The sequence below is a fragment of the Hemitrygon akajei genome, chromosome 18, assembly GCF_048418815.1.
Source record: "Hemitrygon akajei chromosome 18, sHemAka1.3, whole genome shotgun sequence".
NCBI classification, from domain to species: Eukaryota; Metazoa; Chordata; class Chondrichthyes; order Myliobatiformes; family Dasyatidae; genus Hemitrygon; species Hemitrygon akajei.
Genome location: NC_133141.1, coordinates 79,660,249 through 79,682,296, shown reverse-complemented (window position 1 = coordinate 79,682,296; position 22,048 = coordinate 79,660,249). Strand labels below are relative to the sequence as shown.

Below are 22,048 nucleotides of genomic sequence, written 5' to 3'. Positions count from 1 at the left end.
TCAGAGGGCCTTCGATAAGGCCCCGCACACCGGGCAGGAAAAAGCGGAATTAGAAATGATGACGGGAAAGATTCCAGCATGTCAGAGGATTTGCTGACTGACAGGCAGAGAGTGGGGGGAAATGGAGCCTTTCGTGGTTGTCTGTCAGCGACGAGTGACGTTCCACAGTGATCCATGTCAGAACCACTTCTTTTCAAGTTATATGCCAATGATTTGGAAGACGGAATCGATGGCTTTGTGGCCGAGTTATATGCCAATGATTTGGACGATGGAATCGATGGCTTTGTGGCCGAGTTATATGTCAATGATTTGGATGACGGAATTGATGGCTTTGTGGCCAAGTTATATGTCAGTGATTTGGACGATGGAATCGATGGCTTTGTGGCCGAGTTATATGTCAATGATTTGGATGACGGAATCGATGGCTTTGTGGCCAAGTTATATGTCAGTGATTTGGACGATGGAATCGATGGCTTTGTGGCCGAGTTATATGTCAATGATTTGGATGACGGAATCGATGGCTTTGTGGCCAAGTTATATGTCAGTGATTTGGACGATGGAATCGATGGCTTTGTGGCCGAGTTATATGTCAATGATTTGGATGACGGAATCGATGGCTTTGTGGCCAAGTTATATGTCAGTGATTTGGACGATGGAATCGATGGCTTTGTGGCCGAGTTATATGTCAATGATTTGGATGACGGAATCGATGGCTTTGTGGCCAAGTTATATGTCAGTGATTTGGACGATGGAATCGATGGCTTTGTGGCCAAGTTATATGCCAATGATTTGGAAGACAGAATATGGCTTTGTGGCCAAGTTATATGCCAATGATTTGGAAGACAGAATCGATGGCTTTGTGGCCAAGTTATATGTCAATGATTTGGAAGACAGAATATGACTTTGTGGCCAAGTTATATGCCAATGATTTGGAAGGCAGAATCGATAGCTTTGTGGCCAAGTTATATGCCAATGATTTGGAAGACAGAATCGATGGCTTTGTGGCCGAGTTATATGTCAGTGATTTGGACGATGGAATCGATGGCTTTGTGGCCAAGTTATATGTCAATGATTTGGACGACGGAATCGATGGCTTTGTGGCCCAGTTATATGTCAGTGATTTGGACGACGGAATCGATGGCTTTGTGGCCGAGTTATATGTCAGTGATTTGGACGACGGAATCGATGGCTTTGTGGCCAAGTTATATGTCAATGATTTGGATGAGGGAATCGATAAATTTGTGGCCAAGTTATATGCCAATTATTTGGAAAACGGAATCGATGGCTTTGTGGCTGAGTTATATGTCAATGATTTGGATGAGGGAATCGATGGATTTGTGGCCAAGTTATATGTCAATGATTTGGACGATGGAATCAATGGCTTTGTAGCCCAGTTATATGTCAGTGACTTGGACGAAGGAATCGATGGCTTTGTGGCTGAGTTATATGCTAATGATTTGGACAACGGAATCGATGGCTTTGTGGCCAAGTTATATGTCAATGATTTGGACGACGGAATCAATGGCTTTGTGGCCAAGTTATATGTCAGTGATTTGGACGATGGAATCGATGGCTTTGTGGCCGAGTTATATGTCAATGATTTGGACAACGGAATCGATGGCTTTGTGGCCGAGTTATATGTCAGTGATTTGGACGATGGAATCGATGGCTTTGTGGCCGAGTTATATGTCAATGATTTGGACGACGGAATCAATGGCTTTGTGGCCGAGTTATATGCTAATGATTTGGATGACGGAATCGATGGTTTTGTGGCCGAGTTATATGTCAGTGATTTGGATGAGGGAATCGATGGCTTTGTGGCCCAGTTATATGTCAGTGATTTGGATGAGGGAATCGATGGCTTTCTGGCCCAGTTATATGTCAATGATTTGGACGACGGAATCGATGGCTTTGTGGCCAAGTTATATGTCAATGATTTGGACGACGGAATCGATGGCTTTGTGGCCAAGTTATATGTCAATGATTTGGACGACGGAATCGATGGCTTTGTGGCCAAGTTATATGTCAATGATTTGGACGACGGAATCGATGGCTTTGTGGCTGAGTTCGAGGACGATACAAAGATGGGTGGAGGGGCAGATAGTGTTAAGGATTGAGAGAATGGATGAAGAAGTGGCAGATGGAATACAGTGTGGTCATGCACTTTGGTCGAAGGAATAAAAGCATAGTCTATTCTCTAAATGGGGAGAAAATTCAAAAATCAGAGGCGCAGACTGACTCAGGGGTCCTCGGGCAGGATTCCCTGAAGGTTAACTTGCAGGTTGAGCCAGTGGTGATGACAACAAATGAAATGTTAGCATTCGAGTCGAGAGGACAAGAGTATAAAAGTGAGGATTTGATGCTGAGGTTTATTGTGCCATTGGTCAGAATATTGTGAGCATTTTGGGGCTCCTATCGAAGAAAAGATGTCCTGGCATTAGAGAGGGTCCAGAGGAGGGTGACGAGAATAAAAGGTTAACTTATGAGGAGCATTTGATGGTTTTGGGCCAGTACTTGCTGGAATTTAGAAGAATGAGGAGGGAACCTTATTGAAACCCATCGAATAGTGAAAGGCTTAGACAGAGTGGATGTGGAGAGGATGTTTCCTATAGTGGGGGGAGTAGAGGACCAGAGGGCACAGATAGAGTGGATGTGGAGAGGATGTTTCCTGTAGTGGGGGAGTCTATGAGCAGAGGACACAGATAGAGTGGATGTGGAGAGGATGTTTCCTATAGTGGGGGTCTAGGACCAGAGGACACAGATAGAGTGGATGTGGAGAGGATGTTTCCTATAGTGGGGGAGTCTAGGACCAGAGGACACAGATAGAGTGGATGTGGAGAGGATGTTTCCTATCGTGGGGGAGTCTAGGACCAGAGGACACAGATAGAGTGGATGTGGAGAGGATGTTTCATATAGTGGGTGAGTCTAGGACCAGAGGGCACAGATAGAGTGGATGTGGAGAGGATGTTTCCTATAGTCGGGGAGTCTAGGACCAGAGGACACAGACAGAGTGGATGTGGAGAGGATGTTTCCTATAGTGGGGGAGTTTAGATCAATGGGCATAGCCTCAGAATAGAAATGAGGAGGAATTTCTTTAACCAGAGGGTGGTGAATCTGTGAAAGTGATTGCCACAGGTGACGCCGGGGGTGCCAAGTCATTGGGTGTATTCAATGTGGAGGTCGGTAGGTTCCTGATTAGCCAGACTGTCAGAGGTTACGGGGAGAAGGCAGGAGAATGGGGTTGAGAGGGATGATAAGGGACTCAATGGGCCGAATGGCCTAATTCTCCTTGGGTTTTAACGGTCTTATAGCAGAGGTTGATTGCTGATTTGTCAGGGTATAGAAGGTTAAGGGGAGGAGGCAGGAGAGTGGGTCTGAGAGGGATAGTAAATCAGCCGCGATGGAACGGTGGAGCAGACTTGATGGGCCGAGTGGCCTAGTTCTAACGGTGTTGTGGTCTGCACTCTGCTCGCAACCGAGCGAGTGATACCAACACCATCCACCCGTCCCGGCGGGACAGCCCCATGATCCACGGACAGTCCGTCCAACTCCACAGGAGCCTCCCACACTGACCTCGATGAGTCATCCCTCATTGGACTCCTCACTGAGTGCTGGCAAAGCCAGAATGCCCCTCTCCCCCTCCATCTCCCTCTCTCCTTCTCTCTCCCGCCCTCCCCCGGGGTCTCTGGCCGCGCGTAGCCCCCGCATCGAGGGGACTCACCTGTGTCGAATGACTGATTGAGATCGGAGTTAGACATCTCCGTTCCATTCTGCTGCAGGAGGGTCTCATTGCCGCCGGCGGCTGGAGGGGGGGAGACAGGAGCGAGAGATATCAGATGCCGGGGGCCACGGGCACTGAGGGGGGAGGGAGAGGGAGTGTGCGACAGACTGCGGGAATGGAGTGCTCGCTCAGAAGGGAACTGGGGGGGGGCCCGGGTGTGAGGATGTGTTCTCCATTTAGAACAATTTCCTGCGTGTCTTGCTGTTCCCAGATAAACAGAACTCAGGAAATGGTGGAACAATGGAGAAAGCACAGAGACCTGATTCAGCATTGTGTCAGCGTGTCTGTCTCTCCGTTTACACTGTAGTGCGTGTGTGTGTGAGAGAGATTGTGTGGTGTGTGACTGCGAGTGTGTGTACGTTTATGTGTGTATGTGTTTGAGTGAGTGTGTGCGCTTGTGAGTGTGTGTCTCTCTGAGTGCATGAAAGTGTATGTGATTGTGAGTGTGTGTGTCTGTGTGCAATTGTGTGTGCGCTTGTGTGAGAGTGTGAGTGTGTTTATGTGTGTGTTAGAGTGTCAGTGTTTGTGTTTATGCGTGTGTGTTTGTGTGTGTGTGTGTGTGTGTGTGTGTGTGTGTGTGTGTGTGTGTGTGTGTGTTTGTGTGTGCGCAGGTGTGCATCAGTCCCAGCAGGACCAGGATGTGACCCGGTTTACAACCGATTTCTCCAAAGTCAGAGCGGAGCCTCTGCTCGTCGCCACAGGGGCCGTGAAAAGCTATCTCGTCGCAACACCACGGGCGTCAGAAACACAAAGCGTCCACTGGGAAAGAAATCAGCTCTCCGGGGCGAGGGCCGGTGACAGCCGACTCGATAGAGATGACAAGAGGCATAGATCGAGTGGGCAGCCGGAGACATTTGCCCCAGAGCAGAAATGGCTCATACGGGGGGGGGGCGTAGTTTTAAGGTGATGGTGGAAAGTTTAGGTGGGGGAGTTCAGTTTTTTTTAAATGGGGAGTGCTGGGTGTGTGGAACGCCCCTCCAGGAGAGGTGGTAGGGGCAGAGAAACGGAGTGGGGGGGGGGGGGTTGTGTGGGAGGGAAGCGTCGGGTTCGCCTTGCGCTGGGCTGAAAGGCTGGGGGTCTGTTCTGAGTCCGAAGCTACACCGGAAGGGACACGTGTAGAACACAAAACGCAAAAGCCCCACTTGCCGTGCGAACTGGCCGCGGTGCCCCTGTGCTTGAGGTGGTGGTTTGGGCTTTGCCGGTCGGTTCAAGGGCTGGATGGTCGAAGGACTGTGGGAGGATTTCGGGGCACCCGCGGGAAACCCACGCGTTCACGGCGAGAACGCACAGAACTTCTCAACGATGGCGTCGGAGCTGGACTCGGACCTCGAACGCCCCGGGCGGTGATGGCGTCCGCTAATGGCTACGCCACGGTCAACCACAGACCCCCCCACCCCACCCGCCAACCCGCTAATGACTACGCCACGGTCAACCACAGACCCCCCACCCCACCCGCCAACCCGCTAATGACTACGCCACGGTCAACCACAGACCCCCCACCCCACCCGCCAACCCGCTAATGACTACGCCACGGTCAACCACAGACCCCCCCACCCCACCCGCCAACCCGCTAATGACTAGGCCACGGTCAACCACAGACCCCCCCACCCCACCCGCCAACCCGCTAATGGCTACGCCACGGTCAACCACAGACCCCCCACCCCACCCGCCAACCCGCTAATGACTACGCCACGGTCAACCACAGACCCCCCAACCCACCCGCCAACTCCCCCGATTTTTTTCGGAAGGGTGACCGCAAAGGTAAATTGAGGCGAGGCAGTGGATGTTGTCTACTGGGACCCTAGCAGGGCCGTCGACAAGGCCGCGCACGGTAGGCTGGTCGGGGGAAGGGTAGGTCCCACAGACCCCGGGGAGGACAAGTGAGGTAGGAAGCAGAGGGCGGTGGTTTTAAAGTTCAAAGTTCAAGGTAAAACTTATTACCAGGGTAGGTACGGGTCAGCACATACAACCCCCGATATTCTCTGTCTGTGGTCACACTTAGCAAATCTCCAGAAACAGTAACTGTAAGCAAAGAGATGTACACACCAGGAACTGTGAGCTGTAAACAAACTCTGCACAGATGCGGATATGGGTAAATAGCAATAAATAACGAGCATGAAATAATGAGATGACAAAGTCCTCAGAAGAGTTCAGCTCTCCCTTTTAGGTCAAGAGCCTGATGGTTGAGGGGTAATAACTGTTCCTGAACCTGGTGGTGTGGGTCCTGAGGCTCCTGTGCCTCCTTCCTGATAGTTGAGGGGTAATAACTGTCGTTGAACCTGGTGGTGTGGGTCCTGAGGCTCCTGTACCTCCTTCCTGATGGTTGAGGGGTAATAACTGTTCCTGAACCTGATGGTGTGAGTCCTGAGGCTCCTGTACCTCCTTCCTGATGGTCGAGGGGTAATAACTGTTCCTGAACCTGGTGGTGTGAGTCCTGAGGCTCCTGTACCCACTTCCTGATGGTTGAGGGGTAGTAACTGTTCCTGAACCTGGTGGTGTGAGTCCTGAGGCTCCTGTACCCCCTTCCTGATGGTTGAGGGGTAGTAATAGTTGTTGAACCTGGTGGTGTGAGTCCTGAGGCTCCTGTACCTACTTCCTGATGGTTGAGGGGTAGTAACAGTTGTTGAACCTGGTGGTGTGAGTCCTGAGGCTCCTGTACCCCCTTCCTGATGGTTGAGGGGTAGTAACAGTTGTTGAACCTGGTGGTGTGGGTCCTGAGGCTCCTGTACCTCCTTCCTAATAGTTGAGGGGTAGTAACAGTTGTTGAACCTGGTGGTGTGGATCCTGAGGCTCCTGTACCTCCTTCCTGATGGTTGAGGGGTAGTAACAGTTGTTGAACCTGGTGGTTCGGGTCCTGAGGCTCCTGTACCTCCTTCCTGATAGTTGAGGGGTAGTAACAGTTGTTGAACCTGGTGGTGTGAGTCCTGAGGCTCCTGTACCCTCTACCTGATGGTTGAGGGGTAGTAACAGTTGTTGAACCTGGTGGTGTGAGTCCTGAGGCTCCTGTACCTCCTTCCTGATGGTTGAGGGGTAATAACTGTTCCTGAACCTGGTGGTGTGAGTCCTGAGGCTCCTGTACCTCCTTCCTGATGGTTGAGGGGTAGTAACAGTTGTTGAACCTGGTGGTGTGAGTCCTGAGGCTCCTGTACCTCCTTCCTGATGGTTGAGGGGTAATAACTGTTCCTGAACCTGGTGGTGTGAGTCCTGAGGCTCCTGTACCCTCTACCTGATGGTTGAGGGGTAGTAACATTTGTTGAACCTGGTGGTGTGAGTCCTGAGGCTCCTGTACCTCCTTCCTGATGGTTGAGGGGTAGTAACAGTTGTTGAACCTGGTGGTGTGAGTCCTGAGGCTCCTGTACCTCCTTCCTGATGGTTGAGGGGTAATAACTGTTCCTGAACCTGGTGGTGTGAGTCCTGAGGCTCCTGTACCCTCTACCTGATGGTTGAGGGGTAGTAACATTTGTTGAACCTGGTGGTGTGAGTCCTGAGGCTCCTGTACCTCCTTCCTGATGGTTGAGGGGTAGTAACAGTTGTTGAACCTGGTGGTGTGGGTCCTGAGGCTCCTGTACCCTCTACCTGATGGTTGAGGGGTAGTAACAGTTGTTGAACCTGGTGGTGTGAGTCCTGAGGCTCCTGTACCCTCTACCTGATGGTTGAGGGGTAGTAACAGTTGTTGAACCTGGTGGTGTGAGTCCTGAGGCTCCTGTACCTCCTTCCTGATGGTTGAGGGGTAGTAACAGTTGTTGAACCTGGTGGTGTGAGTCCTGAGGCTCCTGTACCTCCTTCCTGATGGTTGAGGGGTAGTAACAGTTGTTGAACCTGGTGGTGTGAGTCCTGAGGCTCCTGTACCTCCTTCCTGATGGTTGAGGGGTAGTAACAGTTGTTGAACCTGGTGGTGTGGGTCCTGAGGCTCCCGTACCCCCTTCCTGATGGCAGCAACGAGGAAAGAGCGCGGTCTGGGTGGTGAGGATCTCTGATGAATGGACGCTGCTTTTCTACGGCAATGTTTCATGTAGACGCGCTCAATGGTTGGGAGGGTTTTTACCTGTGATGTACTGGGCCGAATCCACCACCTTTTGTATGATTTTTCGCTCAGAGGCGTTGGCGTCCCCATACCAGGCCGTAATGTAGCCAAGTCAGGCACTTCCCACCACACATCTACTGAAGTTTGCCAAGGTCTTTGATGACAAACCAAACCTTCGCAGACTCCTGAACAGAGGAAATATCGAGCTTTCTTTGCAATTGCATTTATATGACGGGGCCGGGACAGGTCCTCTGAGATAGTGAGGACGGGCTCACGGACCTCTGGTTTCCCTCTCCCGAAGTCCACAATCAGTCCCTTGGTCTTGCTGACGTTGAGAGAGCGTTTGTTGTCATTACACCACTCAGCCAAGTTTTCAATCTCCCTCCTGTGTGCTGATCCATCACCGGCTTTGATACGGCAGTGGTGTTGTCAGCAAACTCGTATCTGGTGTCGGAGCTGTGCTTAGCCGCACGGTCAGTGGTGTAAAGTGATTAGACCGGGGGACGGGGGGGGAGTACAGATTCCAGCGGTGCTCCTGCGCCGATCTAGATTGTGGACGAGATTTTTTTTTTTTGCCAGTCCAAGCTGACTGGGGTCTACAAGTGAGGAAATCCGGGAGCCGATTGCACAAGGGCCGATTGAGGCCCTGGTCTCGGGAGTTTGCTGATTAGTTCTGACGGTGTTAAATGCCGAGCTGTAATCGACAAAGGGCATCCCGCTGTGTGTAGCTTTGCTGTCCGGGGGTCCAGGACGTTTCGTGTCGAGGTGCCGAATGGTGGGGAGGGTGGGTTTGACCCATTAAGACTGTAAGATATAGGAGCAGAAGTAGGCCATTCAGCCCATCGAGTCTGCTCCGCCATTCAATCATGGGCTGATCCAATTCTTCCAGTCATCCCCACTCCCCTGCTTTCACCCCATAACCTCTGATGCCCTGGCTAGTCAAGAACCTATCTATCTCTGTCTTAAATGCACCCAACGACTTGGCCTCCACAGCCGCTTATGGCAACAAATTCCACAGATCTACCACCCTCTGACTAAAGTAATTTCTATTTCATCTCAGTTCTTCAATCCTGAAGTCGTGCCCTCTTGTCCTAGAATCCCCCACCATGGGAAATAACTTTGCCATATCTGATCCGTTCAGGCCTTTTAACATTCGGAATGTTTCTATGAGATTCCTCCCTCATTCTCCTGAACTCCAGGGAATACAGCCCAGGAGCTGCCAGACGTTCCTCATACAGTAACCCTTTCATTCCCGGAATCATTCTCGTGAATCTTCTCTGACCCCCCTCCAATGTTAGTACATCCTTTCTAAAATAAGGAGCCCAAAACTGCGCACAATACTCCAAGTGTAGTCTCACGAGTGCCTTACAGAGCCTCAACATCACATCCCTGTTCTTATATTCTATACCTCTAGAAATGAATGCCAACACTGCATTCGCCTTCTTCACAGCCAACTCAACCCGGAGGTTAACCTTCAGGGTATCCTGCACAAGGACTCCCAACCCCTTTGCATCTCTGCATTTTGAATTCTCTTCCATCTAAATAATAGTCTGCCCGTTTATTTCTTCCACCAAAGTGCATGACCATACACTTTCCAACATTGTATTTCATTTGCCACTTCTTTGCCCATTCCCCTAAACTATCCAAGTCTCTCTGCAGGCTCTCTGTTTCCTCAACACTACCTGCCCCTCCACCTATCTTTGTATCATCGGCAAATTTAGCCACAAATCCATTAATGCGGTAGTCCAAATCATTAGGATAATCCATTAATACCGCAGTCCAAGTCATTGACCCGTGATGTAGTGGGCCGAATCCACCACCTTTCGTAGGATTTTCCACCCAAAGTCACTGGTCAGTCAACGCACCTTAAGGTTCTCTCTCAGAATGGAGGGGGTCGGGTCAGCATTGGGAACCTTGTTATTGTCATTTCTGTAAAGATCTGGGATGTCATTGTCCTCTGGGAGGGCAGCAAGTGACACTACCTTGTCGATAGTGAAGAAGGTTATCTTCGATCACAGGGGGTGGGGGGTGATCTCGATCAGTTAGGGAAGTGGGCCGAGCCGTGGCAAACGGATTTCAATACAGCCGAGTGTGAGACGGTGCGCTTTGGGAAGTCGAAGCAGCTTGAGCCGCGAGAGCGGGAAGCGGGGAGTACGAGTGCATGTCGTGAGCGTCGTCACGGGTGGGGGGAGGGGGTGAGAAGGTGGGTCAGCTCAGAGGCCTTCGTCAGCAGGTGGGGTCATTACGTTGCAGTCGTCTAGGACATCGGTGAGGTCTCAGAATCGTTTTTGTTCAGCCTGCGGTAGGAAAGACGCGGCTAAAGTGGAACGAGTTCGGAGTAGGTTTACTGCGATGTTGCCAGGACCAGAGTCTCGGACAGTCCAGGTTGACACACAGAAAAGCATAGGATACGGGAAAGCACAGGACGCGCAGGAAAAACACAAGACACACGGAAAAACGTAGGACGCAGGAAAACACAGGGCATTCTGAGAAACGCGAGACCCATATAAAGTGCAGAAACGCCGAGCTTACAAGTAAATGCCCCTCCCCTGAGGGGGGGAAGCCTGCACCTCTGCAGAAACCTGCGTGGCGCTCGGGGGAAAGGTCAGGGAGATTGCAGGCTGCAGGCAAGGACAGACGCAGACCCTGCCCGTGAGCCAGGCGCGCACATTCAGTCAGGGGAACAACTGGTTTTGGGGACTTCTGCCCCGTGTGGGAGCAGCCGGGGCGGGGGTTGGTATCACCATCGCCGCGGAGCCGGGGTAGTCGCCTCCCGAGGCTGGCAGCCGCGAGCTCGGGGGACCGGAGGCAGAACGGCCGGGTGGCCGGGCAGGGTCCGCGACTCACCTGAGAGAGACGCCAGAGTCAGTAAGAAGCAGGCACCGGTCAACATGCTCGCAGACCGCTCCCGTCGCCGACTGTGGGGTGGAAGCTGCCCTCTCGAGTCAGCGAGCAGTGAGGAAACAGGAAACTTTAGGCGTGGGACTTCCCAATCACACAAAGAGACAAGCTCACGCCCAGAGGAGCCGCCAGCTTTAACTCTTCCATCGCCCTGAGCAAATCTCCGGAGAACGCGTTCTCCAGGGCAATTGAACTTAGGAATCGACGGCGCATCACAGGCCCTTCGGCCCACAATGTTGTACCGACCCTGTAACCTACTGGAGAAAATGCCTAGAATTTCACTACTGCATCGCCCTCTATTTCGATAAGCTCCATGTGCCTATGTAAGAGGCTCTTAAAAGACCCTATCGTATCCGTCTCCAGCACCGTCGCCGGCAGCCCATTCCACGCACTCACCACTCTCTGAGTAAAAAACTTACCCCTGACATCTCCTCTCTACCTGCTCCCCAGCACCTTAAACCTGTGTCCTCTTGTGGCAGCCATTTCAGCCCTGGGAAAAAGCCTCTGACTATCCACACCATCAGTGCCTCTCATCATCTTATACACCTCTATCAGGTCACCGCTCATCCTCCGTCGCTCCAAGGAGAAAAGGACGAGCTCACTCACCCTATTCTCATAAGGCATGCTCCCCAATCCAGGCAACATCCTTGTAAATCTCCTCTGCACCCTTTCTATGGCTTCCACCTCCTTCCCACACCTGAGCACCGCGCTCTGAATGCTCTCCCCAGGACATCCCACATCGGAGACTCGATTTTCACGGCAGCCTCAGCGGAAGATGCATCCGTTGGTCCCAGAGCAGCAAACCACCTCTCCCCGATGTCGGCACGAAGCTGCTGGTGTCTGAGAGAGATAGGTCGTATTGATCCAGTGATTCACAGAGAGCAAAAGCACAGGAATAGTCTCGCCCATGCCAAACTATTACCCTTAGGGCCATAACTTACCACAGCACAGAAACCGGCCCTTCGGCCCATCTATGTGGAACTGAATTTAGGAACCGAGAGGTAATGTTGCAGCTATATCGGACCCTGGTCAGACCCCACTTGGAGTACTGTGCTCAGTTCTGGTCGCCTCACTACAGGAAGGAGGTGGAAGCCATAGAAAGGGTGCAGAGGAGATTTACAAGGATGTTGCCTGGATTGGGGAGCATGCCTTATGAGAATAGGTTGAGTGAGCTCGGCCTTTTCTCCTCGGAGCGACGATGGATGAGAGGTGACCTGATAGAGGAGTGTAAGATGATGAGAGGCATCGATCGTGTGGATAGTCAGAGGCTTTTTCCCAGGGCTGAAATGGTTGCCACAAGAGGACACAGGTTTAAGGTGCTGGGGAGTAGGTACAGAGGAGATGTCAGGGGTAAGTTTTTTTACGCAGAGAGTGGTGAGGGTGTGGAATGGGCTGTTGTCACTGGTGGTGGAGGCGGATACGATAGGGTCTCTTAAGAGACTTTTGGATAGGTACATGGAGCTCAGTAAAATAGAGGGCTACAGGTAAGTCCAGTAATTTCTAAGGTAGGGACACGTTCGGCACAACTTTGTGGGCCGAAGGGCCTGTATTGTGCTGTAGGTTTTCTATGTTTCTATGTTTCTAGTCCATGCCAAACTATTAACGTCAGAGGTAAAAAGCAGTACAGCACAGAATCTGGCCCTTTGGCCCATCTAGTCCAGGCTAAACCGTGATCAGTCCCACACGGAATACAACGGTGGGCCTCACCAACACCTGGCACGATTTCAACATCGCAGCCCAGCTCCTGTCCTCAACTCGCTGACCTATGAAGGCCAACGCGCCAAAAGCTTTCTTCCCGACCCTGCCTACCCGTGATGAACCCGTCCTCCCAGATCCCTCTTGCTCTACCACGCTCCTCGGTGCCCGACCGCCCACCGTGTAAAACCGACCCCGGCTGGTTCTCCCAAAGCTCAGCACCTTGTCTGCGATAAATTCCGTCTGCCATTTCTCAGCCAACCTTTCTGCCCAACTATCATGGGACGCGATCTCACGTTGAGTGACACCAGTGGCCAGGTCACTTCAGACTGGGTTCCAGTCTGCCCATTGGCTCCTGATACATTCCCACACACAACCCGGCCTGTCCTATCCCCGACCGCCGCACACAACCAAAGGAGCGGGGGCCTGATCTACCTTCCCGGCTGCGTTCCTTACCGAGCCAACCAGCAGCCGGTCCTGAAGAAGAAAGTTTTTTTTGGGGGGGGGGGCGGGGGCAGGAGAAGGAACTCTCCCGGGCTGAGGGGCGTGAAATCTTCACGGCGTTGCACACGCAGACCGCTGGAGGAACCGAGCAGGTCAGGCAGCATCCGTGGAGAAGAGTACAGCCGGTGGTTCGGCAGGACTGGAGAGGAAAGATGAGGACAATAGACGGTAGGTGCAGGAGTAGGCCGTTCGGCCCTTCTATCCAGTACCACCGTTCACTGTGATCATGGCTGATCATACACAATCAGTACCCCGTTCCTGCCCTCTCCCCATATCCCCTGACCCCGCTATCTATAAGAGCTCTATCTAACTCTCTCTTGAATGCATCCAGAGACTTGGCCTCCACTGCCTTCTGGGGCAGAGCATTCCACATATCCACCACTCTCTGGGTGAAAAAGTTTTTCCGCATCTCTGTTCTAAATGGCCTACCCCTTATTCTTAAACTGTGGCCTCTAGTTCTGGACTCACCCATCAGCGGGAACATGCTTCCTGCCTCCAGCGTGTCCAATCCCTTAATAATCTTATATGTTTCAATCAGATCCCCTCTCATCCTTCTAAATTCCAGTGTATACAAGCCCAGTCGCTCCAATCTTTCAACATATGACAGTCCGGCCATCCTGGGAATTAACCTCGTCAACCTGCGCTGTACTCCCTCAATAGCAAGAATGTCCTTCCTCAAATTTGGAGATCAAAACTGCACACAATACTCCAGGTGGGGTCTCACCAGGGCCCTGTACAGCTGCAGAAGGACCTTTTCACTCCTATACTCAATTTCTCTTGTTATAAAGGCCAGCATGCCATTAGCTTTCTTCACTGCCTGCTGTACCTAGACTCAGAGTAAAAGGGTGGGACTCAGTAAGAGGAGTAAGACTCAGACAGAGTAAGAGGGTGGGGTGGTGGGGGGGTGGAATGAGAATCAGGCGAAGATGGGTGAAACCGGGAGAGGTGGATGGGTGAAGTTAAAAAGTCAGGAGGTTTGCTCCTGACTTCAAACTAGAAGTGTAACCAGGGGCACTCGCACGGGTCCCAGCTGTGCTTGCCTGTCTGTCGGCTACGTGGAACAGTCTACGCTCCAAGCCCACCCTGGCGACCGTCCCGCACCCTCCCTACGCTACATCGAGGACTGCATAGGTGCTGCCTCCTGAACCCGTGCTGAACTCGATCCACTTTGCCTCCGACGTCCATCCTGCCCCTCAAATTCACCCTCCCTCCCCTCTCTCAATCTCACTGTCTCTATCTCTGGAGACAGCTTATCCACCAATGTCTGTTATAGATAGACAGACAGACTTTATTGATCCCCAGCGAAACCCATGGACTCTCACAGCTACCTGGACTGTACCCTGCTACTTGTGAAAACACCACCTCCTTCTCTCGATTCCTCCGTCTCTGCCACATCTGCTCTCAGGATGGGGCTTTTCATTCCGGAGCGAAGGAGATGTTCTCCTTCTTCGGAGAAAGGGGCTTCCCTTCCTCCCCCATCAGCGTTGCCCTCACCCGCGTCTCTTCCATTTCACGCAGTTCTGCTCTCATCCCATCGTGCCACCCCACCAGGGGTCGGGTTCCTCTTGCCCTCACCTACCACCCCAACCAGGCTCCGTGTCCAGCACATAATTCTCCACAGCTTCCGCCATCTCCAACGGGATCCCACCACCAAGCACATCTTTCCCTCCCCCTCCCCCCACTTTCTGCTTTCCGCAGGGATCGCTCCCTACGCGACTCCCTTGTCCACCCGTCCCTCCCCCACCGATCTCCCGCCTGGGACGTATCCTCGCAAGCGGAAAAAGTGCCACACCTGCCCCAACTCCTCCTCCCATTCAGAGACCCCCCCCCCAAACCCTTCACCTGAGAGTCTGTTGGGGGTCACTTACCGTATCCGGTGCTCCCGGTGCGGCCTCCTGTACATCGGTGAGACCCGACGTGGATTGGGAGACCGCTTCGACGAGCACCTACGCTCCGTCCCACCAGAAAAATCGGGATCTCCCAGTGGCCACCCATTTTAATTCCAGTTTCCATTCCCGTTCCGATACGTCCACCCACGGCCTCCTCCACTGTCGTGATGAGGTTAGAGGAGCAACAGGTTATATTCCAGTTTAGTCAGCTCCAACCTGAAGGCATATAACCATATAACCATATAACAATCACAGCACGGAAACAGGCCATTCCGGCCCTCCTAGTCCGTGCCGAACTCTTAATCTCACCTAGTCCCACCTACCCGCACTCAGCCCATAACCCTCCACTCCTTTCCTATCCATATACCTATCCAATTTTACCTTAAATGACACAACTGATCTGGCCTCTACTACTTCTACAGGAAGCTCATTCCACACAGCTATCACTCTCTGAGTAAAGAAATACCCCCTCGTGTTTCCCTTAAACTTTTGCCCCCTAACTCTCAAATCATGTCCTCTCGTTTGAATCTCCCCTACTCTCAATGGAAACAGCCTATTCACGTCAACTCTATCTATCCCTCTCAACATTTTAAATACCTCGATCAAATCCCCCCTCAACCTTCTACGCTCCAATGAATAGAGACCTAACTTGTTCAACCTTTCTCTGTAACTTAAGTGCTGAAACCCTGGTAACATCCTAGTAAATCGTCTCTGCACTCTCTCTAATTTATTGATATCTTTCCTATAATTCGGTGACCAGAACTGTACACAATATTCCAAATTTGGCCTTACCAATGCCTTGTACAATTTTAACATTACATCCCAGCTTCTGTACTCAATGCTCTGATTTATAAAGGCCAGCGTTCCAAAAGCCTTCTTCACCACCCTATCTACATGAGACTCCACCTTCAGGGAACTATGCACTGTTATTCCTAGATCTCTCTGTTCCACTGCATTCCTCAATGCCCTACCATTTACCCTGTATGTTCTATTTGGATTATTCCTGCCAAAATGTAGAACCTCACACTTCTCAGCATTAAACTCCATCTGCCAACGTTCAGCCCATTCTTCTAACCGGCATAAATCTCCCTGCAAGCTTTGAAAACCCACCTCATTATCCACAACACCTCCTACCTTAGTATCATCAGCATACTTACTAATCCAATTTACCACCCCATCATCCAGATCATTTATGTATATTACAAACAACATTGGGCCCAAAACAGATCCCTGAGGCACCCCGCTAGTCACCGGCCTCCATCCCGATAAACAATTATCCACCACTACTCTCTGGCATCTCCCATCTAGCCACTGTTGAATCCATTTTATTACTCCAGCACTAATACCTAACGACTGAACCTTCTTAACTAACCTTCCATGTGGAACTTTGTCAAAGGCCTTGCTGAAGTCCATATAGACTACATCCACTGCCTTACCCTCGTCAACATTCCTCGTAACTACTTCAAAAAATTCAATAAGGTTTGTCAAACATGACCTTCCACGCACAAATCCATGCTGGCTACTCCTAATCAGATCCTGTCTATCCAGATAATTATAAATACTATCTCTAAGAATACTTTCCATTAATTTACCCACCACTGATGTCAAACTGACAGGTCTATAATTGCCAGGCTTACTTCTAGAACCCTTTTTAAACAATGGAACCACATGAGCAATACGCCAATCCTCCGGCACAATCCCCGTTTCTAATGACATCTGAAAGATCTCCGTCAGAGCTCCTGCTATCTCTACACAAACTTCCCTCAAGGTCCTGGGGAATATCCGGTCAGGACCCGGAGATTTATCCACTTTTAAATTTCTTAAAAGCGCCAGTACTTCCACCTCTTTAATTGTCATAGGTTCCATAACTTCCTTACTTGTTTCCCACACCTTACACCATTCGATATCCTTCTCCTTAGTGAATACCGAAGAGAAGAAATCGTTCAAAATCTCTCCCATCTCCCTCGGCTCCACACATAGCTGACCACCCTGATTCTCTAAGGGACCAATTTTATCCCTCACTATCCTCTTGCTTTTAATATAACTGTAGAAGCCTTTCGGATTTACTTCCACCTTATTTGCCAAACCAAACTCGTAACTTCTTTTAGCTTTTCTAATCTCTTTCTTAAGTTTCCTTTTACATTCTTTATATTCCTCGAGCAATTCCTTTACTCCATGCTGCCTATATCTATTGTAGACATCCCTCTTTTTTCGAACCAAGTTTCTAATATCCCTTGAAAACCATGGCGCTTTCAAACCTTTAATCTTTCCTTTCAACCGAACAGGAACATAAAGATTCTGTACCCTCATAATTTCACCCTTAAATGACCTCCATTTCTCTATTACATCCTTCCCATAAAACAACTTGACCCATTCCACTCTCTCTAAATCCCTGCGCATCTCCTCAAAGTTAGCCTTTCTCCAATCAAAAATCTCAACTCTAGGTCCAGTCCTGTCCTTCTCCATAATTATATTGAAGCTAATGCTATTGTGATCACTGGACCCGAAGTGCTCCCCAACACATACATCTGTCAGCTGACCTATCGCATTCCCTAACAGGAGATCCAACACTGCCCCATCTCTAGTCGGTACTTCTATGTATTGTTGCAAAAAGCTATCCTGCACACATTTCACAAACTCTAAACCATCCAGCCCTTTTACAGAATGAGCTTCCCAATCTATGTGTGGAAAATTAAAATCTCCCACAATCACCACCTTGTGTTTACTACAAATATCTGCTATCTCCTTACACATTTGCTCTTCCAACTCACGCTCCCCATTAGGTGGCCTATAATACACTCCTATCAGTGTTACTACACCTTTCCCATTCCTCAATTCCACCCAAATAGCCTCCCTAGAGGAGCTCTGTAATCTATCCTTCCAAAGCACCGCCATAAGATTTTCTCGGACAAGCAATGCAACACCTCCTCCTCTGGCCCCTCCTACTCTATCACACCTGAAGCAACTAAATCCAGGAATATTTAGTTGCCAATCACACCCTTCCTGCAACCATGTTTCACTAATAGCTACAACATCATAATTCCATGTATCAATCCACACTTTAAGCTCATCCACCTTTCTTACAATGCTCCTAGCATTAAAATAGATACATTTAAGATACTCTCCACCTCCTCCTCTCTTTTCATCCCTAGCAATGCATTCAAATTTATTATCCTTTTCTTTCTTCTCCCCTACAACTTCGGGCTGAGCGCATCCCTCCTCCATCACCTGCCTGTCCTCCCTCACACACGGTCTACTTACTTGCTCTACTGGTGAACTAACCTCCTCTCCCATAGTTTCCTCAAATTGATTTCCGCCCCCCCATCTTACTAGTTTAAAGTCTGCCCCGTAGCCCTAGCAAACCTCCCCGCTAGGATATTGGTCCCCCCAGGATTCAAGTGTAACCCGTCCTTCTTGAACAGGTCACGCCTGCCCCAGAAGAGGTCCCAATGATCCAGAAACTTGAATCCCTGCCCCCTGCTCCAATCCCTCAACCACGCATTCATCCTCCACCTAATTCCATTCCTACTCTCACTGTCGCGTGGTACAGGCAGTAATCCCGAGATTACTACCTTTGCGGTCCTTCTTCTTAACTGCCTTCCTAACTCCCTATACTCTCGTTTCAGGACCTCTTCCCCTTTCCTACCTATGTCATTGGTACCTACATGTACCACGACCTCTGGCTCCTCACCCTCCCACTTCAGGATATCTTGGACGCGATCAGAAACGTCCCGGACCCTGGCACCAGGGAGGCAAACTACCATCCGGGACTCCCGATCACCTCCACAGAACCGCCTGTCTGAACCCCTGACTATCGAGTCCCCTATTACTATGGTCCTCTTTCTTCTATCCCTACCCTTCTGAGCTACAGGGCCGTCCTCTGTGCCGGAGGCCCGGCCACTGTCACTTCCTCCAGGTAGGCTGTCCCCCCCAACAGTACTCAAACATGAGTACTTATTGTCAAGGGGTACAGCCACTGGGGTACTCTCTAGTACCTGCCCCTTCCCCTTCCTGATCGTGACCCACCTATCTGCCTCCCGTGGCCCCGGAGTGACCACCTGCCTGTAACTCCTCTCTATCACCTCCTCACTCTCCCTGACCAGGCGAAGGTCATCGAGCTGCAGCTCCAGTTCCCTAATTCGGTCCCTTAGGAGCTGCAGTTCGGCGCACCTGGCGCAGATGTGGACGTCCGGGAGGCTCGGAGACTCCAGAATCTCCCACATCCGACACCGAGAACAACAAGCTGCCCTCACACTCATACTTCCCGAATAACTGAAAATAACAAGAACTAAAAGATAAGCCTACTGTGCCCTCTTCCGCCTAAGCCCTCTGAGCCCAAGCCCTACACTCCCGACTCACTCCGCTGCCCGCAAACGAAGCTGCCCGCTGCTTAAGGCTGCGTTCTTTTTATATCTTCCCTCCTTCCCAGGCCTCCTTCACGCGCCTGCGCAGTCCCGCCTCTCAGAACTCCGATCTGAGAAGCAATTTGAAAATGGCCGCCGCCGCACTTCTTCTCAGCCTCGCTGTCCTCTTCCAAAAGAGAACTGCCTCACTCCTTCTCTCCTTTTTATATCTTCCCTCCTTCCCAGGCCTCCTTCACGCGCCTGCGCAGTCCCGCCTCTCAGAACTCCGATCTGAGAAGCAATTTGAAAATGGCCGCCGCCGCACTTCTTCTCAGCCTCGCTGTCCTCTTCCAAAAGAGAACTGCCTCACTCCTTCTCTCCTTTTTATATCTTCCCTCCTTCCCAGGCATGAATTCAATTTATTTCTTACATCCTTCACTTTAAACATCTTTAAATCTGACCAAATGTGTGCAATTTATAGTCATTTGTAATAAATGTTTTATGTACAACAATTTAGCATGGAAATACAATTACGTCAGTATGAATTAATCAGTCTGATGGCCTGGTGGAAGAAGCTGTCCCGGAGCCTGTTGGTCCTGGCTTTTACGCTGCGGGACCGTTTCCCGGATGGTAGCAGCTGGAACAGTTTGTGGTTGGGGTGACTCTGGTCCCCAATGATCCTACGGGCCCTTTTTACACACCTGTCACTGTAAGTGCCCTGAAGAGTGGGAAGTTCACATCTACAGATGCGCTGGGCTGTCTGCACCACTCTCTGCAGAGTCCTGCGATTGAGGGAGATACAGTTCCCGTACCGGGCTGTGATGCAGCCAGTCAGGATGCTCTCAATTGTGCCCCTGTAGAAAGTTCTTAGGGTTTGGGGGCCCATACCAAACTTATTCAACTGTCTGAGGTGAAAGAGGCGCTGTTGTGCCTTTTTCACCACACAGCCGGTGTGTACAGACCACGTGAGATCCTCGGTGATGCGTATGTCGAGGAACTTAAAGCTGTTCATCCTCTCAATCCCAGATCCATTGATGTCAATAGGGGTTAGCCCGTCTCCAGTCCTCCTGTAATCCACAACCAGCTCCTTTGTTTTTGCGACATTGAGGGAGAGGTTGTTTTCTTGACACCACTGTGTCAGGGTGATGACTTCCTCTCTGTGGGCTGCCTCGTCGTTATTTGAGATTAGGCTAATCAGTTTTAGTGTTGTCAGCAAATTTAATTAGCAGATTGGAGCTGTGGGTGACGACACAGTCATGGGTATACAGAGAGTAAAGGAGGGGGCTTAGGACACACCCTGAGGGACTCCTGTGTTGAGGGTCAGAGTGGCAGAGGTGAGGGAGCCCACTCTTAACACTTGCTGGTGATCTGACAGGAAATCCAGGATCCAGCTACACCCAAGACCGAGGTCTCTGAGCTTCTTGTCGAGCCTGGAGGGAATTATGGTGTCGAATGCTGAACTGAAGTCCAAGAACAGCATTCTCACATGAGCTTCCCTCCTCTCCAGACGTGTGAGGACGGTGTGTAGAGCTGTGGCTATTGCGTCGTCTGTCGATCGGTTGTGTCGGTAGGTGAATCACAGGGGGTCCAGTTTGGGTGATAGCAAGCTGCAGATGTAATCCTTGATCAGCCTCTCAAAGCATTTTCTTATTACCGAGGTGAGTGCGACAGGACGCCAGTCGTTCAGACATGTTACCTTGGTCTTTTTAGATACAGGGACAATAAGCATCAATTTATTGAACTTCCAGGAAATGCCCCCCATCCCGTTTTCCTATTCCCCATCCTCTTTTCCCCCTCTCACCTTAGCTCCTTGCCCGCCCGTCACCTCCCTCGGGGGCTCCTCTCCCTTTTTTTCATTCTTCCATGTCCTTCTGTCCTCTCCGGTCAGATTCCCCCTTCTCCAGCCCTGTATCTCTCTCACCAGTCAATTCACTGAGCAAACACGAGGAAATCTGCAGATGCTGGAAATTCAAACAACAACACACACAAAATGCTGGTGGAACACAGCAGGCCAGGCAGCATCGTCCTGACGAAGGGTCTCGGCCCAAAACGTCGACAGCGCTTCTCCCTGTAGATGCTGCCTGGCCTGCTGTGTTCCACCAGCATTTTGTGTGTGTTGTTGTTTTAGATGTTGGGACCACTCTCCTGAATCCTCCTCACACTCCCGGTCAGCAGGGGGCGGTATTGAACCTGTTTTAGATGTTTGGACCACTCTCCTGAATCCTCCTCACACTCCCGGTCAGCAGGGGGTGGTATTGAACCTGTTTTAGATGTTGGAACCACTCTCCTGAATCCTCCTCACACTCCCGGTCAGCAGGGGGTGGTATTGAACCTGTTTTAGATGTTGGAACCACTCTCCTGAATCCTCCTCACACTCCCGGTCAGCAGGGGGCGGTATTGAACCTGTTGTAGATGTTGGGACCACTCTCCTGAATCCTCCTCACACTCCCGGTCAGCAGGGGGCGGTATTGAACCTGTTGTAGATGTTGGGGCCACTCTCCTGAATCCTCCTCACACTCCCGGTCAGCAGGGGGCGGTATTGAACCTGTTTTGAGTCCTGACGAAGGGTCTCGGCCCGAAACGTCGACAGTGCTTCTCCCTATAGATGCTGCCTGGCCTGCTGTGTTCCACCAGCGTTTTGTGTGTGTTGTTGTCAGTCAATTCACTGACTCGTTACCTCACTCCTCCTCTCCCCTCCCGGTTTCACCTATCGCCTTGAGCTTCACCCTTCCCCTTCGCCCCACCTTCTTACTCTCACTCCTCATCATTTCCTCTCCAATCCTGCCGAAGGGTCTTGGCCCGAAATGTCGACTGTTCACTCAGACGCTGCCCGGCCTGCCGAGATCCTCCGGCGTTCCGTGTGTGTTGCTCCGGATTTCCAGCGCCTGCAGATTTTGTGATTGAAATCTTC

The 22,048-nt window shown here is 50.9% G+C and overlaps 1 protein-coding gene across 1 annotated transcript in view; it reads right to left on the bottom strand.

The window, feature by feature from the left end:
* Positions 1-10,766, bottom strand: part of LOC140741640 (receptor activity-modifying protein 2-like) — a 261,467-nt gene extending 250,701 nt beyond the window's left edge. The window contains exons 1-2 of the mRNA XM_073071924.1: positions 10,653-10,766; positions 3,722-3,802 (exon numbers count right to left, since the gene is read on the bottom strand). Coding sequence (XP_072928025.1) covers positions 3,722-3,802; positions 10,653-10,698 — 127 coding nt within the window. The 5' untranslated portion in view covers positions 10,699-10,766. The remainder of the gene's footprint in view (positions 1-3,721; positions 3,803-10,652) is intronic.
* Between the last annotated feature and the right edge of the window lie 11,282 nt (positions 10,767-22,048).